Source organism: Lissotriton helveticus, chromosome 9 (assembly GCF_964261635.1).
Source record: "Lissotriton helveticus chromosome 9, aLisHel1.1, whole genome shotgun sequence".
NCBI lineage: Eukaryota > Metazoa > Chordata > Amphibia > Caudata > Salamandridae > Lissotriton > Lissotriton helveticus.
This window is the reverse complement of record NC_136070.1, coordinates 1,055,786,813-1,055,807,050: the sequence shown is the minus strand read 5'-3', so window position 1 is coordinate 1,055,807,050 and position 20,238 is coordinate 1,055,786,813. Positions and strand designations below refer to the sequence as shown.

At 39.6% G+C, this 20,238-nt stretch overlaps 1 protein-coding gene across 1 annotated transcript in view; it reads right to left on the bottom strand.

Annotated features, from left to right (window-relative positions):
- The window catches only part of TAMM41 (TAM41 mitochondrial translocator assembly and maintenance homolog), a 243,086-nt gene that overhangs the window by 150,714 nt on the left and 72,134 nt on the right, over positions 1 to 20,238 (bottom strand). The window contains exon 4 of the mRNA XM_078661406.1: positions 10,381 to 10,531. Coding sequence (XP_078517532.1) covers positions 10,381 to 10,531 — 151 coding nt within the window. The remainder of the gene's footprint in view (positions 1 to 10,380; positions 10,532 to 20,238) is intronic.

Here is a 20,238-nt window from a genome sequence, read left to right as displayed (position 1 = left end):
AGCTGCTTTCCTTAGAAGCTGCTAAACCAGGTTCGAATCTCGGCCTTGGCACCTGACTGAACATCACTTAATCTCCATGTACCTCAAAAAAAGTTAAATGTAATGTGTGAAATATGTATTTGTGTAATCCACACTTGAACATGATCTTGTAGATAGTTTTCTAACCCCTCATGTACTATACGCGTCTCCTCTACTTCATAATTAGGGCCACACTATATATAAATACCAATACAGACATGTATAGCATTTTGAACCTTTGTATACCACACATTGAGAGTTTAGAAGTAGTAGATGTAAAATGATTTAAAAGAAATGAATTTAAAAGGTTTGTTTTGAATAATAAATATGAATCTTCTCATAATAATTGTTTTAATTTGAAACATCGTTTTATCAACAGACAATTGGGCTTACAATGGAAAGGCAATGTAGCCCACATATATGTCAAAAATTGTATATTTCCCTTTGAAACCAGGACCATACACGATTATAAAAGAAGAAAGAGCACACAACTCCTTGAGGATATTTATTGGTGAGATTGTGTACCCGGTATATGCACTGGTAGACACTGGAGTAAGGGAATTTATGGGATTCTTCAAGTTGTGTATTATTTAAAAAAATCCAGCCGGGGGAGCGTGGCTAGCGCCCGCAGGAGATGGCGGCGTTTTTGTGACTCTCCCGGGTAACGGCGGTGAAGGAGGGCATGGCGTGAATCCTACTTGTAGCTGCGACGCCAAATATGTGAAAACAGCTGTGGGAAGACTTCTATTATCGGAGCGACACCTTGGCTCGTAGCTGCGGGACCAGTAAGGACTGTTTTCAGAACTCGAGCGCCCGCCGAAGTCTGGTGAGGGTGCGGCCATTTCCCGGTATCCGCTGACGGAGCCTTGCTCCTAGCGGCATTCCGGGCAGTATATGCTTGCGAATACCAGCTTCTTTTAGTTTGCCTACCTCCCACATAAATGCTCTGGTGATCTTAATTCTGCGGACGAACTGGATATCTCTGCATGTGCAGCGCTCCAAATGCCCTGATACGCACTTAATTTGCCTCCGAGGTGACGCGGCCGCCATTTTCACGAGCCTCGCTGACGGAGCTCGGCTCCTAGCGGTAGCTCGGTTTCTTGCTAGAAGACAGCGCGCTTTGTCAATTCCGCCTTATTTCTGATGCTGCTTTTCAGAAAAATTGTGCCTTTTATTGTTAATTGATGCCGCACGATTATTCTCCTTCAATGTACATCGCCTAACTGTCAGTTGTAATCATTCCCTATCTCCTCAGCACAAAGGCTTGTTTCACAGCACAGCTTCTGAATTATACATGAGGAAACCGTTTCTTACGATGTTTCATTCCCTTGGAGCTGCCTCAGATATCAGCTGTTTTTTTGCTAATATTCATTACTGCTACTACAGCTTTGAGATTTGATTGTGTTTCTAGCCTGCACTCTGCGCCTCACCTGGATTTTGATGCCTTATCCTTATATTCACTCAAGATGGCGCTTGCCTTTCTCCACATGCTACACTGACTTTGACAACAGTGAACTCTTATAACTTTTCTTACAGGTTTTCTATGCACTATTTTTTCACTGAGATTTCTTATAAAATGTTTTCTAGGTGCATGTTTTTCCTGACCTCCTTTCTTATTACGCAACAGTTGGTCTTGCAGTAAATGTTTGAAATTTGCCTCAGTATCACATTATCTTATGTTTCGCTATGTTTGTACCAATTGCATAAGTAGGATATTGAACTCACTATCTATGCATTAATGGCATTTTTATATTTATTCTAATTTACTGTTATCTCATTTCATGCTTCGCATATCTTTTTAGGCATATTTACTGGTGATACATCTTTGTATCTTTAGTGTCTTGTATCAGTATTGGTTTTCACTCTGCTTTCTTTGGCCTTTAACTTGTGCTTTTTTCTTAGCCTCGTTCTTTGCTTCATGGGCAGATTATCCAAAGACTTGCATAAACCACTGTCTTCCTCTCGTAAATTTTGTATTCATACGAGCTCCAGATATCAGTGCCTTGCAATGGAGGATTCGCTGGAGTCATCTTCTAAACACTCACCGTCAACATCAAATACATCCGTGTCCTCTGCTACTAAAGGCCCTATGAAAAGATTAAAAAAGATCCTCCTTCCCCCCCAAAGCAGCCCAATTTAGCCACCATGGATCTCCTATTGGAAGAAATAAGGGCGTTGAGACTAGAGCCACACTTCAGACAATCACAGATAAATTGCTAACTGTTGATGGCCGTGTCACCCAATTGGAACAAGATGTTACTTCTTTGACTTCGTCCGTCTCTAAGGTGGACCCGCTGGGCGCACAGGTTTCTCTTATGCATAAACAAATTGAAAATTTGGAAAATCGTAATAGAAGAAACAACCTACGAATTTATGGTCTTCCGGAGGGGTCGGACCCCCTGGTGTTTTTCAAGACTTTCCTACCAAAAGTTCTTTCTTTACCCGACAGCACTAATCTCAACATACAAAGAGCACATCGTTTAGGCCCCCCTCCTAATACGACGTCAACTCCGGCTGCGAGGAAACCAAGAGGTGTTATCATCTATTTTCTTGAATATACTGATCTGCTTAAAATAATTTCAGCTGCAAGAGCCATGAAGCGAGTTGTATGGTCAGGCAATCCTCTGTTTTTCTCACAGGACTACGCCAAGGCTACTGCTGACAGGCGCAAGGAGTTCTAGTCTTTGCGTCCACAATTGCGCTCGCTTGGAGCGCGTTTTGGTCTGTTTCATCCCTGTCTCTTTAAGGTAAGTCTCAACAACAAAACCACCACCTACGAGGACCCATTGAAGCTGAAGAGTTTCCTCTATTCGCATAACCCTACTGGGATGGAAGTTGCATCTGCTTCTCATTTTACCTGATGTTCATTATTGCTGAATTAAGGACTTTTTTTCACATATATCTACTGCTTTTGATTGTTAGCTCTTACACATTGCTTATCCTGGTTTATATTTCTAATATCAAGTTGTTAATGTTTTTCATATGTTCTTTTGTCTCCATTTTTTTATAGATCATTACCTCGTGTGTTCCTTCCTCCCTCATTTTATTCCTGGAATTAGCTGAGTCATCTCTCCTTCCCGCCTTCCCTTTCGAGTTACGAACCGGTCATTGTCCTATGTGGTCTCCATCCTCCCCACCCGTACATGTCTTGGATGTTCTGTAAGGTATTCTTCTCTCTCTTATCTTTCTTATATATATCTCTCTCTATTTCTTTCTTTCTTCTCCCCGTCCTTTGGAACCTAGTCTATTTTCGGCTTTTTTCTCCTCTCCTCTTTCTTCCTGGACGTTTTCTTGTTCTCTTCTTTTTTCCTCTGTTTTCCTTATATTCTTGTATCATTCATCACTTGTTCTTTCATTCGTTTTAATTGTTATTGATTACAGTGTTTTTTCCATTGGTTATTACATTGAATGCTATCTTCTGTTTATTCTTAATCTTTCTTGCATACAAAATTGTAGTACTTTGTATCTTTCATGTATTCCCATTTTAAGAGTTTTTCGCTGTTTGTTCTTATTGCCTATGTTGATTACTATGCATTCACTTTTCATCTCCTCATATTATTGCATAGCCTTATTCAGCTTCTTATGTACATCCTTTTGCCATGTTGAATGCCTTTAAAAATTGTTTCTTGGAACGTTAGAGGTTTGTACTCCCCCATAAAGAGGCAGAGAGTCCTAACGCACTTAGCCAAGCATACAACGGACATTGCTTGTTTACAAGAGTCACACCTTTCACCTGAAGAATCTGTCAAACTTAAGAGAGGTTGGGTTGGGGAGATCTTCTTTTCCCCTGGTGACGGAAAGCGTAATGGGGTTCTTATTTTATTCCATATATCCCTTTCAGTCAAGATAGTTGATAATTGAGCAGATCAGCTTGGGAGGTGGGTCTTTGTTAAATTTGTTGTGGATAATACTCCAGTTTCACTTCTAAACATATACGCTCCAACTGCAGGGGATGCCTCCTTTTGGTCTTCTTTATCTCCCCACATCACCCAACATTATGAGGAAAATTTCATCCTGGCAGGAGACTGTAATGAAGTTTTTGACCCCTTTCTAGATAGACATTCTACCAGGACATACACTCCCTATAAGTCTCATAAAGCTTTCAAACAACTCATTCATCAGTTTAAATTTATTAATGCTTGGAGGTTATGTAATCCCACTTTAAGAGAATACTCTTTTTTCTCTCCGCCTCATCAGACTCAATCTCGTTTAGATTACTTCTTCATCTCACATCATCTTTCTCAGTCTTTGTTCGCCTCTGATATTGGCTCTATTTTGATTTCGGATCACGCTCCAGTATCCATTCACCTTGACATCTTGCAGAAATCGCCCCTCACTAGGAAATGGCGCTTCAATAATTCTCTGCTTTTTGATTCTAATTTTGTTTCATTCTTCACTGCCTTTTTTCATGACTTTTTCTTACGTAATGAATCTAACGAGGTACCCTTTCCTGTTGTATGGGATGCCTTTAAGGCATCTGCCAGAGACTCCATCATTGGATATGTCTCCCGCAAACGTAAGAAAGCTGAACAAATCACTACCGACCGTCTCTCCAAGATTAAGAATTTGGAACACTCTTACTTTACTTCCAAATCTAAAGAATGTTTAAATGAGCTCATTGCTACTAAACTGCAATTTAATAAAGACACCACAAATAATGCTTCCAATTATTTATTGCGCTCCAATGCTAAATTTTACGGGGGTCAAAATAAGGCCGGCAAATTACTGACGAATTATTTGAAAGTTAAAAAAAATAAGTCTAATATAGATAGTATTTACAGTCAAGATTCTGTTTTGAGACACAAAGATGGGGACATCTTAAAGGAATTTCTTCAATTTTACAGAACATTATATTCTTCTGAATCAACTTCTACGACCCAGGATATTTGTCAATACCTATCTGATATTGAATTACCTTTCCCTACACCTCCTGACCTTTCTTCATTAGAGTCAGATATAACTCAGAAAGAACTTCTTAGTGCTTTGAATTCTCTTAAAAAAGACAAAGCTCCGGGACCAGATGGTTTCACAGTGGAATTTTTTCTCCATTTTTCGGCAATACTTCTTCCAAAATGACGTACATTAATTTCTAATTTTTTAGAATCCGGTTCTTCCTCAGGTTCCTTTTCTGATGCTCTCATTTGTATTCTTCCCAAACCAGGAAAAGACCCACAGTACTGTAAAAATTATAGACCCATCTCTCTTGTAAATCTTGATTACAATTTTTTTTCTAAAACTCTTGCTCTCCGTTTAGAATCCTTTCTGCCAGCTTTATTGGGGAAATAGCAGTCTGGTTTCGTTAAGGGCAGGTTACTTTCCGATAACACTAGATTGTTTTTCGATATTCTCTCTAAGACTTCACATTCTTCTCATTCTATTGCTGCAATTGCCTTGGACGCGGAAAAGGCCTTTGATAGGGTTGAGTGGTCGTATCTTTTTCAGACGTTGAAGTGGTGTGGCTTTGGCCCTAAAATTTCTACCCTCATCTCTCTTTTATATTCACATCCTAGAGCTGCTATTGCGGCGAATGGTGGTATTTCTTCTTATTTTTCTCTTGGCAGAGGGGTTCGCCAGGGATGTCCCCTTTCGCCTTTCCTATTTAACCTTGCCTTGGAACCTTTCCTTTTGCGAATTCGCCAAAATATTGACATAAAGGGATTTACATTTCAGCAGTCCACAATTAAAATGGCAGCGTATGCAGATGATGTTCTATTATTTTTATCTGAACCAATCACTTCGTTGCCTGCTTTTCTCACTGAAGTTAATTCATTTGCCTCTGTCTCTGGTTATAAATTAAACAAAGATAAGTGTGAGATTTTACCCTTGACTAAAGTCACTTATAAATCTGATTTAATTTCTTCAGGCTTTTCATGGAACCCCAACTTGGGTCTTCACTTTACTCCTACCCTCTCAGGTACGGTCTTGCGTTGCATGGAAGATAGCTTAAAGAAACTGACGGACCTCACCACAAAATGGCATCCTTTATATTTATCTTGGTGGGGTAGATTGGATACTATTAAAATGATGCTTTCCCCCTTGGTTTTATTTACAATCTCCAACATTCCATTCTCTATTCCTTTATCCTATTTCAAGAAAATTAATTCCATCTTATCCTCTTTCTTGTGGGGTCGCAAAAAGGCTCGCATGTCCATATCTAAATTAACACGCCCAAAGGCAGAAGGTGGGGTAAACTTCCCGAATTTTTCTTTTTATCACAAATCCTTTCTACTAAATCAGGCTTCTAGATGGACTGAAGATTCTTCCACATTTTCTCCCCTGTGGACAACGCTAGAATTGGCTTATATCTCTCCTTTTTCTTTTTTGGAATACCTTTCTTTTTCTCGTCCACCGCAGTCTATTTCCACTCCGATTCTTAGATACACTTATAAAATCATGCCATCTCCGCTTATTTCTTCTTTTTTTGAACAACCTATTTGGCATAACTTATCAATTTTAATTATTAATAAACCATTTTTTGGAAGTCTTGGAGAAGTCGTGGTATCATTTGGGTGCATCAAATATTCCAGCAATCTCGTATTACTTCTTTCTCAGAAGCTATGGCATCTTTTCATCTTCCTTCTTCTTTCCGTGCTAAATACCTTAAATTAACATTAGCACTTCAATCAGCGTATGAATTACACGTCGCGCAGCCTTCCACGTCATCTCAGGAGTCTCACATCATTTCTCAATTGCGTTCTCTACTTATCAGAGGGACTAGGGCGGCCAGAATGTATTTTTTGTTACACGCTCCAGCATCACCACGCATGAAGACTAAAGTAGAAGAAGCATGGGAAGTGGACATGGGTATCTCATGGTCTGTTGAGTTATGGGATAAGTTATGGATAAGGTTACGGAAATCCTCCAGGGCTGCAAACACTGTTCAGACTTTGTTTTTTATTTATAATCAACTTTTACTTTCCCCACTTACTCTTAGTAAAAGATACCCTGACTTGTCTCACATATGCTGGACTTGCTCTACACCCCATGCAGATTTGTTACACTTGCTTTTTGATGGCACTCCGGTTCATACGTTTTGGGTTAAGTTATGGTCTCAAATTAATAACATCTTTTCCACTACACACCCATGTCACACATCTCATATTATTTTAGGTAGTGTTTCCCCCATTTGGGATCATTGCACTTTCAGCATAAAAATAATTGACCTGCTTCTTGCAGTAGCTTTTCAGCAGATTACTAAGGCTTGGAAAGATCTCACCAAACTCTTGTATCAAGATTGGAGGTACGCTGTATGTTATAATCATAGATTAGATACAACGTTTGTTTATCCACTTGCTTTGGCTCCAAAACGAAAACAGTTGTGGGACCCCAGTTGTCTCATTCTTTGATACTTGTGCTCTCCGCTCTCTGCCTCAATCCCCCTTTCAACAGGAAGTCGTTAAACCTCCTTGAGTTCCCTTCATTATTTTATCTACTTTATTTGAATAATTATTTACCAATCTTTAGTATATCCATACTTTAATAATTGTTGCATATTTCATTATAGCTGGTTATTTCTGCAATTTCTTTCCTTTGGACTATATCTCTTGTTTATATTAGTGTATACTTTATATTTACATTATTGTCTTTAATTTGTATAAGTGATTTTTCTTTTTGAATGTTAATAAACGTTATTCTGAAGAAGAAAAAAATCCAGCCATTTATGAAAGACAAATAAGAAGCACACCTTCTGGTTTTTATGATAACACCAGTGGAGATATCTTTGAAACTGATCTCTACGTGAAAATAAACGTATTGGAACAATTAGCACTGCCAACATATCTTCAACCACAATCTCTTGGAGAAAATTTACAATAAAGGCTGTTTTTAAGGGTAATTACAGGGGACTTGTATCTTCCGAAGAAAAATATTTGACAAGACAAGATGGAAGAGTGGAGACATTTCATTCAAGACTAAGCAATAATTTAAATCTAACCATGTTCACACTAAAAAAATAAATGGGCTAAGATTTTTTTTAACGACATCCAACACCAAGAACATGACATTATGATCAGATGTCCTAGTGAGACAGCATATGTGGGCAAACACTTGAGAACTGATGAACATAAATGTAGCATTCATAAAAGAAATTTTATTACAACAATGGTGAACCATTTAAGTGATACAATTTATAACGTTTGACAGCTCTAGATAAGAAGAGTAACATGTACCGCCTAGTGGGGACATATGACACTAAGACAGCTTAAACGTGACAGTAAGTGAATTCGTTTTCTTTCATAGAAACAACATAGCTGAACAGAATAAATGAAATTCAGGATTTGACAAGTTTTATTGATTTGTTTATGCTGCAAGTTAAAATCAAACTACAGTAGAAAGCAAAGGAAGTTCCAGGATAGAGGGAAAAGGGAAGAGGTAGGATTAAAAGGAAATCTTAAAATACTTCTGGAACCCAAATGGAAAACGACAGCTGCTACTTGGGACCCGGAGTACTGAAATTTAACAGGGAATATTATAGGATGTAGGTTATGGAGGCTTACATGTTACTTAGCTGGATATTCGGGTAAACAATGAGCTTTTATTTAACAGATGTTGTTACTAATAAAATCAAAAGCTGATTATTTGAATGTATTATTTAGACCAGTTAACTGAATAAATATATTAAATAGTGTGCAAGGAACATTCCTTGGAAGTTTGTGAATGTTTAGGACACGAGAAAAGAAGTTATAGAATAAGTTCTGAAAGACTGGAATTCGTAACTTGCTCATCTACTGAGACATGTTGCCAAGGCTTCTCAATGAAGACATCACCTCGTCAATGTAAGAACTGGTTCGTCTGGTTTTAAGTTTTATGCCGCAAAACGTCAACAGAACCTTGCGAACAACAAGCTATACAACCTAACAGAGCCAGGCACAGTCACGTCCTCCGACCTTACACTGCTTCCAGAAAATCTGCACCAGGTGCCTCCAATGAAACAGCAGCGTCTATGATTTCCAGGGGTTTGCAACTTGGATCGTATTGCAGCTCAGCTTAAGGCTTCAGCTGGAATGTGAAATTATTGTATGGAATGGTGTGTGTGCTGCTTGGTTGTAGCCCCTTACCTTGCTCCACTGGTGGACTGTGACTTCCAAAAAACAACAGTAAAACTCTGGAGCTGGGTGAACTGCAGACATTTACTTGAATAGATAATATAAAAACATTTATTCTATTAATCCTATGGATGTTTAAAAAATATTTCATAAGTTCAGAACTTTGTCTTATTTTTTTAGTTTTGGTTTCTTTTTACTAATTCAGAGCCAAATGCATGCAATGCATTCAGTAATAGTGGGCGCAATTTGCACACCCACTTTTATTCAATGCAATGGTATTTTGGGAGCGACCTATGTGCTAAATAGGTTAGTTCACAACATACCAAATCATAGTGGGTAGCAATTTGGCCTACCTCAGTAATATTAATGAGCTAGGTCGCAAATTGCAACCGACTGCAGTTTGTCGAAGTTACACGGATTGGTTATCTGCTGGGGTCAGCAGACCACTATGTCTGTGATTGCTTTTTAATAAACCAATCATTTTTTTAATTAAATGCAGCTTGTTTTCCTTAAAAGAAAATGGGATGAGTTTAAAAAAAGAAAAAGAAAATGTAAACTTTACACAACCCTTCCAAATACCGATTCAGCATGGTTTCCTAAACCCTTGTGATATGGTATTTTAACAGTCACTCTTCCACTTTAAATGTTCTTGCAAATTTTACAGAGTATATTCTAAAATGTACCTAACTCTGTTATAAATGTAATGACTGTAGACCCGCATTATGTTCATCAGTAGTATGCCTTCTTAACTCCATCCTTTTATAATTTGTAATGTTTATGTATGTTAGTTGTCTGACTTTTCAGATTATCTCATAGTCTAATTAAGTTTTTATTGATTGATTGGCTTCATAATCCATGAAAGTCTTTTCAGAATAGTTCAATGGCTTTGGTACATTTGAAAAAGGGTTTTAGCGTCTGCAAACCCTCTGATTTACCAAACCAGAGGGTGTGCGGATGCTAAAACCCTGTGTCCATCTGGCACGCAATCGTTTTAACTAAATAGGTTATGTAATTTCATTTTTTTCCCTTAAATGTAATGTTGCAGTGGTACATATGTACAAATGACATGCAGATTTTTTCCCTGAGAAAGGCTTGCTACTCGAGTCAAACTACCAATGGTAAACTCAATGACTTGCTTATTCCAGTTAGGCATTGGATTATGCAGGAGCTCAGTCATAGCTCATATCAAGACACAGGCCTTTCTTCCCCAGTCTGGATTCCTAAAGTCTAATGAAGTAAAATAGAGGAGCGATTGTCATTGAATTTCTAATTTCAGTGTTTGCCAGTCAGCAGGAAAAGGTATGGTAGTCTTACAAACCAGAATAGGAGAGCCCGGCGATTTGGATGTAGAGTTCTTCTTCTGAGAAACTTTCGGGAAGCATGAGAAATGCAGCAGTGACTGCGCTCTTCAGGTTACTTATTAGTGCAGTATGTAGTTTCCCATTCTCATTCTGCGTTAGGATCTTCACCTATCAAAAGAAAATCAGTCTTTACTTCAAAAAGAAGCATAAGAAATAGTGGATGGATGAAGTACTGCGGTGTTTATATACTGTGAAAAGAAACACTAACTTCTGGACCTCCTGAAAGGTGTTGTATTGACAGGACCTGAAACAGAGGTTATTTCTTATTTATCAGCAGGTTCATTAGCGCATGTCCACACATCAAATACCCACCCACTCACTGTGTGCACTGAAAACAATAGCACCCCAATCCCATGTTCATGAAGTGAAAAACTATCGGAATTGAAATAATTTTTACGAGGAAATAGGTCTACAACATAACTTTAGTTGGAACGCAATGTCGGTGTTTATATTAACCATTACCAGCAAGAACACACAAAGCTCTAGGCCTGGTTTTCTTTATTTTTTTGGAGTTCTGAAAAGTATTTTTAAGTTTATCATGAAGATCTATTTGTACTGTTTTGTAATTTAGTGTGTTCATATCAGTCAAGGGGGCATAGGGTCAGTCATATCATTAAAGGCATTAAGTTCCTGCTATATAAAACTTTATAAATAAAATAATATAAAATAAACGCAACATCGGGAGTTAATGGACCTCTTCCAGAGGTCTGTGTATGAATAGCAAGTCATACAAGCTACTACGACAGATGGGTAGTCCAACAGATTATCACCCACTGCAGTGATAAGTGTGCAATTTGCACAATATAGGTTCCAATAGTGACAGGGCTTACTCCACTCTTCAAATCTGATAATATGAGTACAAAATAGATTGATACAAGCATTTAATATTACAAATCTCAAAACACAATTTTGTTTGAGTCATGGAGGACATAAAAGTATAGCTCGTCTCTTGGGAATAAAAGCTCAGTGGTGTTCATATACCTGCATGAACCTGCTGGGGAAAGGTTTGCTTGTATGCACCTAAAGCAGGCCGCGGGTTCAAATCTAGAAAGGGGTGGTTCAGCTTTAAACATTCTGAAGATGATAAAACATTTACCATGAAATGGATAATTAGCCTTAAGGACGTTTTCGGATGGGCTAGTATGTCTGAAAGGTTGGTAAACCTGGGGCAGAACGAATGAAGTTGGGTGTGCCCAACTCTGTCAGAGTTCTAATACACAGCTGATTCAACAATGAATTGTGCGTGTTACTACTTGTATGTATGTAACATTGAAATCTTAAGTAGAAAAGGATAGTTGAACCAAGTAGTGTAAATGGTAAAGACTACTGAAATTTCGCTAAACTGCTCTATTTTTAAATGGAAGTAATCTTTTTATTACAGATGGTCCGCAAAGATATAATAAGCTATAAGACAACACAGTCTGCGGAGCCGGGTATGGTGGCTCAGTAGATTAATGCCATCCACTCCAGGAAAAAGCATTTGTCCTCAAAGCCACAGGTTCGAAACCCATCTAGTCCCACTCAGCCTTTCATCATTCCAAGATCGATAAAACGAGTACTGTCGGACTAGGTAACAATAGACATCTGTTATCTCAGCATTAAGAGACCCAAGACTTGGGTGAACGTGCGCTTTACAATTAGTTAATACATTTAGCAAAAAAACCTAAACTACTGGCGCCCAAAGAAAACTCACGCTAGCTCCTTGGGAAACATGGCTAAACTCTAAAAGGGAGTGAAAGGATGGAGATCTAGGCACCGCTGAGAGAAAAGTATCACCCATACTTCACTTGAGTTTAAGGAACTCTCACACCATTTGTATGTAGCTCAAACACCAGAAACACTGAGGAACACATGCAAGAATGCTCACGGGATTGTCTTACTTCAAAAGGAAGGTAATGCTATACCTGAAATGCAAACAAATCCAATTATACCACATCATGGGCAACTGGTTTGGTGTGTGTAAGTGTAACATAAGTCAATCACCTATGTTTCTTGCCAGAGCCCTCATCCATGTCCTAACTGCATGGTAGGCAAATTATTTGGAGAGAGTCCTTTACTTGCTGAGGTAAACACAGCCATGTTTTGGTATAAAGTAATATTCACCTGCCCTACACTAACAGATGAAAAGCCTTCAGACCTAGGAAGTTCGCCTTCAACTACAAATGTTGCAGAGGGACTGATTTTCGGCAGACTAGAGGCTGTGTATATGGAGTGGGTCCTAGGATAAATACGCTATCTAATCATATAAACTAAAATCATAGAAATTACTATTTCAGGGCAGAAGAATGGAATTCCCATCCAGAGGATATCCAAAAAGTGCCAAAACGCCAGAATATAAATCAATTCTCTCGAGGTACAGTCTAGAAAAGACGGGTCTTTACTCGATTGCAGTGCTATGGCAACAGCCATCACAAACAGTGTTTACTGAGACGAGAGTGGGCACCTACGAAGACAGTAAGGGGTATCAATTGTAGAGCATTTTGAACAACAGTGTAGAATGATGGTTTGGAAGTAACTGTGATATGATGTGCTGTACAGATGCTTTCCATCTCAACAGAGACGATGTTTTTTCTTTTATTATTGACATACTCAGGGCTAACACAAGAGAAGACACTAGCTGAGGGATCCAGTGAGCGGAGACGTTACATGATGGACAGTGATTAGGATACATGGGGAGAAAGAGGCTGTAACGAGTCAGTTGTCTAAGTACATACAAATACTCTTATATCCCATGTGAGTCCAATGTCCTTGGCAAAAAATATGGAGTGCACTTTGTACACTTTTGTAGTTACTACTTATCTTGCATCGATCAAGGGACCTACTGTATAAAAAGATAATAAAAAGATATACACATTAAATGTTTGGGCTACAACGTTCGGACATTCAGTCATGTTCTTCGGCATTAGTATATTCCTGCCCTTAAGGGTCATCTCTGGTTGATGCATATGAGAGATATATTTCTGCCTAATATCATCAAAATGAAAAAAATGCCTCATTGTCTTTAAATAAGGCAGCGCATAAGGAAAGGAAGTGAATGAAGACAGACAGTGGGCGGAAGGAGAGAGACAGATTTACGCCAGAAAATCACTGCACTGAAAATGTCCACAGGTTCCATTGATTTCTAGATCAAACTCCCAAAACAGTAAACACAAAAATACTTGTTTTGTAGTAGGTGAAAGTTGTGCTGATTTTCGAAGTTAACGTATAAGCCACCAGTGGATGAAAATGTCTCACTCTATAGAGGCAGTTTTGCTTACCTCATATTTATTATTGCTCTCCTTAACCTTTCCAGTGGTCACATGGAGAAAGGCAGCTGCTGATACACTGTGATATTCATATAGAGTGAACACTGCTAAATGGCAGGGAAGCGCTGCACAGGGTTAAAGACGAGCATAAAGTCAATGGGTGATAGGAGAGCTAGCTTGTCAGTCCCACTAATAGTTACCTGTAACCTCTGAATGAAAACCTTCAGCAAGAGGTCCCGAAGGGCCTTCAATTACTTGTGAATGAAGTATTTTCATTGGTTTGCTGGGGTGCCAGAAACACTCCTAATCTGATACACAGAATAACTATTCAATATTCACGACACGTCCCTGATCGAATAATGGAATTACTATTTAAGAAGCCGGCAGTCTGTTAGCACTATTCGGTGGGCACATGGCCTGTTTGGATAAACTACAGGCAGCTACCCGTGACAAACTAAGTGCAGGGGGTTTTCACTCAGGAGAAATGCCAATATGGAGTAATCCTTGACTTACATTGTTTACCCCATTCCTCCACCTCATTTGTTCCTCCGTGAGACTATATCACTATTTTAGGGTAAGAGTGAATGACTGGATTGTGTTAACAGGATTTTGAGGTATTCACTTACATGCATTGACTTGCTGTGACATTTGAAATGGTTTCTTCACGTGTGTAGTTTGCAGTGGCACAAATATCATCAAAGCATGAGAACAGAAGTGCACTTCTGATTGTCATAGGCCTTGTCTTTGTTTTTACTTATCATTTATCTATTACAGGACCCCCCCCCCACAATGTCCGATCCTCAAATTAATATCGAGGATAAACTGGAACATTTAATTAACAAAGCCCTTGAGAAGGCATTAGGCTCTCTTGATGAAACCATCGATAAGAAAATAGAAGCCCTCTCTCTCAAATCCCCATGCCCTTCCACAAGTACCCAAAAAGAAGGAGTAGTTGAGGCTCCAAAAAAGAGGATGCTAGGAGGTAAAAGAAAGGACTCAAATAAGGTTAAGTCCTCCGCACCAAAAAAAAGTGAAAACTTCAGCTCCTCCGTCACGCTTCTCAAGCGGTGAAAAGACTGGTGCTTCGGGCACCCTATGTGGGCAAGATTCAGGCCCAGAGCTTCTAATAAATATTGACAACGAAGACAGTGATGGCAATTCAGAACTAGGGATTGATTTGTCATGTTCTTCGGGTTTCAACACAGATGTGGAAGAGGCACCTAAGGGGACTGGAAGCTCAGAAGAGGTCTCAAGGACCTCACAATCAAATATGGGACTTTTGGACCCATTTGGGGATCTAATGTTCGATCCACTATTAATTAAACACCCTTTGTCCCCCGAATGGGCTCCTTCACAACACGTAGCAGACTACGTAACCTACTGGTTAAGGAAGGATATCCCACAAGAGGTTAGCGCAAGACTACGCTCAGAATGCCCCAGACCTAACCTCCCAAATAAAATAACGCTAACACCTGAACTGGACCCTAAAGTTGTGGCATTTGTAACTAAGTCCTCAAGAGACCCCAGAAAGGGCATAGATTAAGGCTTGAAGTCATGTCAAGACCGTCTCCTTGACGTCATTGGCCCCCTTACCAAAATCTTTGAATTGGCAGAATCGGCATACTTGGATGACTCCTTGGTAGACCCTAAAGAGTTAAGAGAGTGGATCCAAAGGGCCATATGCCTGGTCGGCAATGCCAATACCGCTCTCTCCACCGAGAGACGGAAAGGGGTACTCTTTAAGATAAACCCAAAACTTATCGAACTTGCTAAAAACGATAGGGGACCAGAATCAAATGGCCTTCTCTTTGGGGAAGATTTTATCAAAGACATGGCCAAATACGTTGGCGCATTTAATTCGATTCAAAAATCCCAGAAGGACATTAAAAAAGTGTTCCAGGATCGTGTTTTCACCAGGGCCGGGAGAATGCGGGGTCGTTTCCCCGGCCGAGGAAACTCCTCATCAAGACCCTTCATTGCGCGTGGCGGAAGATACAACAGCAACTTCGGATCTCAACAATTCTACCCCCAAAGACAAAGATCCCGTGCTCGCGGCACATTCAGAGGTGAAAGAAGTCAACGGTCCTTCTCTACAGGTAGGAACCTCGAAAGACCCTTTTGTTACCCCTCCAAAGGTGGGAGGGAGATTACGTTTATTCGCACAGAATTGGGATTTAGTAACCAAAGACCCTTGGATCCTACAAACAGTGAGAGGCTAAAAAATAGATTTCATAGGTTTACCATCCCAAAAAAGAATTCCACAAGAAATTTCCTTTTCAGAAAAAGACAAAACCCTAGTCTCCCAAGAGGTCAAGAGGTTCAGGACCTATTAAAGAAAGGCGCCATCGTCAAAGCTCACTTCTTAGGTTACCTCAGCAATATTTTCTTGGTAGAAAAGAAAAACAAAGAACAAAGACCAGTGATAAACTTAAAGGGTCTAAATCAGTGGGTTGTATACCAACACTTCAAATTGGAAGGTATTCACCTTCTGAGAGACATTCTAAGAAAAGGGGACTGGCTAACCAGGCTAGACCTAAAAGATGCCTACCTAACAATTCCAATTTGGGAACCTCACCAAAAATACCTCCAATTTACCTGGCAGGGAAATCTTTATCAATTCTGCAGCCTCCCCTTCGGTCTGTCATCCTCCCCTTGGTGCTTCACCAAAGTACTCCGACCAATAACCACCTGGCTCAGAGTAAGGGGCGTGAGGCTAATTATATACCTCGACGACATCCTTATAATGGCCCAATCAAAGAAGACAGTGTCTCTCCATACCGATCTCACAATACGACTCTTAGAACACCTAGGGTTCGTCATAAACACAACGAAATCTTATGTGATTCCGAGTCAACAGACTCAATTTCTGGGTTTTCTGGTAGGTACTGTAAAAACAGAATTAAGACTCCCTTCAGACAAAGTCAGGAAGGAAATACGGAAATTACTCAGTCTACACCTCTTCCCTTTGAGGCTTCTGGCCAAAATCCTAGGTTTACTCTCTTGAACAATCCTAGCAATATTTCCGGGACCCTTACATTACCGAGCACTTCAGAGATTAAAAGCCAGATCCCTGAGATTCAATTACTCTTACTCTCATCTGATCTCCCTAGATCTAGACTCCAAAACAGAACTCCTGTGGTGGTTGAAGAACGTGGAAGCATGGAATGGCAGAGCCATTTTCGGGGAGACACCAGATTTAATAATAGAATCCGACGCAAGTTTACAAGGATGGGGAGCGAGATGTGGGAACTTATCTGCAGGAGGCCAAGGGACTCCTCAAGAGAAGAGATTGCACATCAATTGTTTGGAGTTATTAGCGGGTTCATTTGCAATACGCTGTTTCACTCAGAATTCAGCCAAATGCTGTGTGACACTTCGGATGGACAATGTCTCTCCGCAGTACGTTACGTCAGCAAACTAGGAGGTCCACATTCCAAAGGTTTGTCGGACCTTGCAATAGGTTCCTGGGCTGAACAACGGCGTAGCAGATTGGTTCTCGAGGAACTTCAAGGACTCGAGCAATTGGAAACTAGACAGACAAATTTTCTTAGTCCTTCAGTCTCATTGGGGTCCCTTTCAAATAGATCTCTTTGTAGATCGTTTGAATACTCAACTGATCAAATTTTTCAGCTGGAGACCAGACCCTGAAGCTCTCAGAGTGGACGCCTTTCTCCAAGATTGGACTGGTCTAGCCCCTTATGCCTTCCCGCCTTTTGCACTAATTCCACGCCTACTCCTTCATGCTCGTCGCTACAAACAAAGCATGGTCGTCATAACACCTCTTTGGAGATCCCAAGCTTGGTTTCCCATAATTCTCGAAATGTCTGTAGACTTTCCCATCCTGATCCCCCCCTTCAGGGAGATACTACGGGCCCATTAGGAGAGATCCATCCCCTGGTAGAGCAAGGTCTTCTAGTTCTGACGGCATGGAAGATTTCAGGAGACAATGGCGAATCCCAGGACTTTCGTCAAATGCTCTCACTCTCATTTCAGAATCATGGGCTTCCGGTACAAGGAAAGCTTATCGATTGGCATGGAGCAAATGGGTTTGCTGGTGCCTTCAACGACACTACGATCCCGTTTCAACTGATTTAGTTCACGTAGTTAATTACCTATTTGATCTCTTCAAATCCGGTCTATCTTATAGAACAGGTAACGTTTATAGATCTGCAATCTCTGCTGGCCATTCCCTTATTAACGGAGTCTCTGTTGGCCAAGCCTTACTAACTAAAAAGATTATGAGGAGCATGAGAGTCATCAATCCTCCCTCTGCCAAATACTCCGCCCTATGGGATGTTATCCTTGTTCTTAGAACTCTCTCCTCTTGGGGTGATAATTTCTCTCTTTCGCTTAAACGCATCTCGTACAAACTTACTGTCTTGTTATGTTTGGTGTCTTTTAGAAGAACTTCTGATGTTAAAGCTTTGGATATCTCTAGTAGAGCCTTCCAACCAGAGGGTGTTTGCTTCTACCTCAAGAAAAGAACTAAAACAATGTCTTCCTCTATCTTTTACCCTTTCTTTCCCCAGAATGAAAGGCTATGTGTAGTTAAATGTCTGAAAGAATATGAAAGAAAAACAATTAATTTAAGAATGAATGAACATCAACTTTTTGTTTGTTTGTTTAAATCTTTATTTCGGCAAACAATGCCATAAAAGAATCAAGCACAAAAACATTACAATTATAAAACATTTTTAGACGATTATACAATTCTTCAAAGAAGTAAAAGAAAAAAAAGTAAAAGGAGAAATATTAAGCACATCCTTTGAAATATTACAAATGTCCCTCAATATGAGATTGTTATCTGTTGGTTCATTTTTGGAAATATACATTAAACATTTATAACTGTTGTCCCTTTCTTTTCCTTAAAAAGAATATCGAATATAGAAAATGGCTAACACTAAATATTATTGCTTGGTTAGAGTTTGTTTTTATTATTCTTAATGCCTGGTTACATGAATTTAGCCCTAACAGTAAGCATAGTGGTTTGATCCATCTTTTCCTGGCTATCGCGTAAGCAGGACAAATAAAAAGCATATGGGCCTCGGTTTCAGGATGTTTACATTCGCACATGGTACATAGGTCATCAGCTTCAATGGAAGGATCAGTTATCCTCCTAGACCATGTTGCTGTTATGCTTTTAATTAGCAGGTTGCCATACCTAAGTTTTAGGAAGAGGGTCTTGGCTAGGGGTGGTTCAATCTCATCGAGAAAAGTCTCGAAGAGAGGCTCATCCTTGAAGCTCAAGAATTTTGTTACCAAAGATCCAGCAACTGAAGCATTTGTTGTCCTGCTCACCATACAATTCCAGAATGCCCTTTTTAAGATTAATTTTGCATTGGGCGGTAAAAGTTCCGGGTTTTCCCAGAAATGAATTAGACCTATATCAGTAAGCCAAGTCTTAACATGCTTTATCCATGGGATAGTTAAGGAGTTGCCATATTCCATAATTTCTTTTAATCCATCCCTGTAATCCTGTAGTTCGGGCACTTTCCATAATCTAACCCATAGCATCAACGGGCGGATTATGGTATAATGGTCGGTTCTTTTGATATTCAGGTACAATTAATTTAAGAATGAATGAACATCAACTTTTGATTTCACATAAATCGCCTCACAAAGGTGTTTCTTCCCAAACCTTGGCAAGATGGGTTAAAGAGGTCATGCATGAAAGTGGTGTAGATACCTCTGTCTTTGGAGCTCACTCTCTTAGAGGTGCTTCGGCCTCTAAGGCCTTTTTTATGGGAGGAAGTCTACAAGATATCCTTAGGGCAGCTGACTGGTCGAATGATAGCATGTTTAGGACTTGTTATTTTAGACCAATTTCAAATCCAATTGATAATGTTATTAATGCACTTTAAACTTGCATAATATGGCCTCCGTGTCGTGCCATAAAATTTAGATTTTTCACAGCCTGGTGGGCAGAAAATCTGGATTTTATTAAAGACACGGAGGCTAATATTATCCCTCCTCTTATTATCCCTCCCATTGTGGATAAGATACTTGATATGTTACCTTTTTCTTTCAGAATGAAAATTCATTTTTTCCCTTTGGACGACCTTTGGAAAGCTGTCTTCAAATATATTCCTGTTTTCTTCATGAAGTTTGATCTTTCCTCGCAGTTTATAACAAAGAATGAAGATGGCTGGTCGTGATGGGACTATGTAACTCTCTAGAATGTTCATAAGTGTTCTATGTTCTCATTCTCATTGTTGCTACTGGGCTGTAGTATTAAAGGAGATTTGCATAATATTAGCCTCCGTGTCTTTAATAAAATCCAGATTTTCTGCCCACCAGGCTGTGAAAAATCTAAATTGTCATAGGCCTTGTCTGTGTTTTTACTTATCATTTATCTATTACAGGACCCCCCCCCCCCCCCACACAATGATGCAAAAAACACTAGTATTTACCGACAACTAATGCATGATTTTCTAATTGTTTGGGTGCTGAAGAGTGTTTAGATGAAGAATCAATAGAACACTAGGGGATCCTGGTCCTGATAAAAACCATAATTCCCACACAGGGGCCTGTGTATGGCTGAAACATGTCGACCCATGTGAGGCTACATTC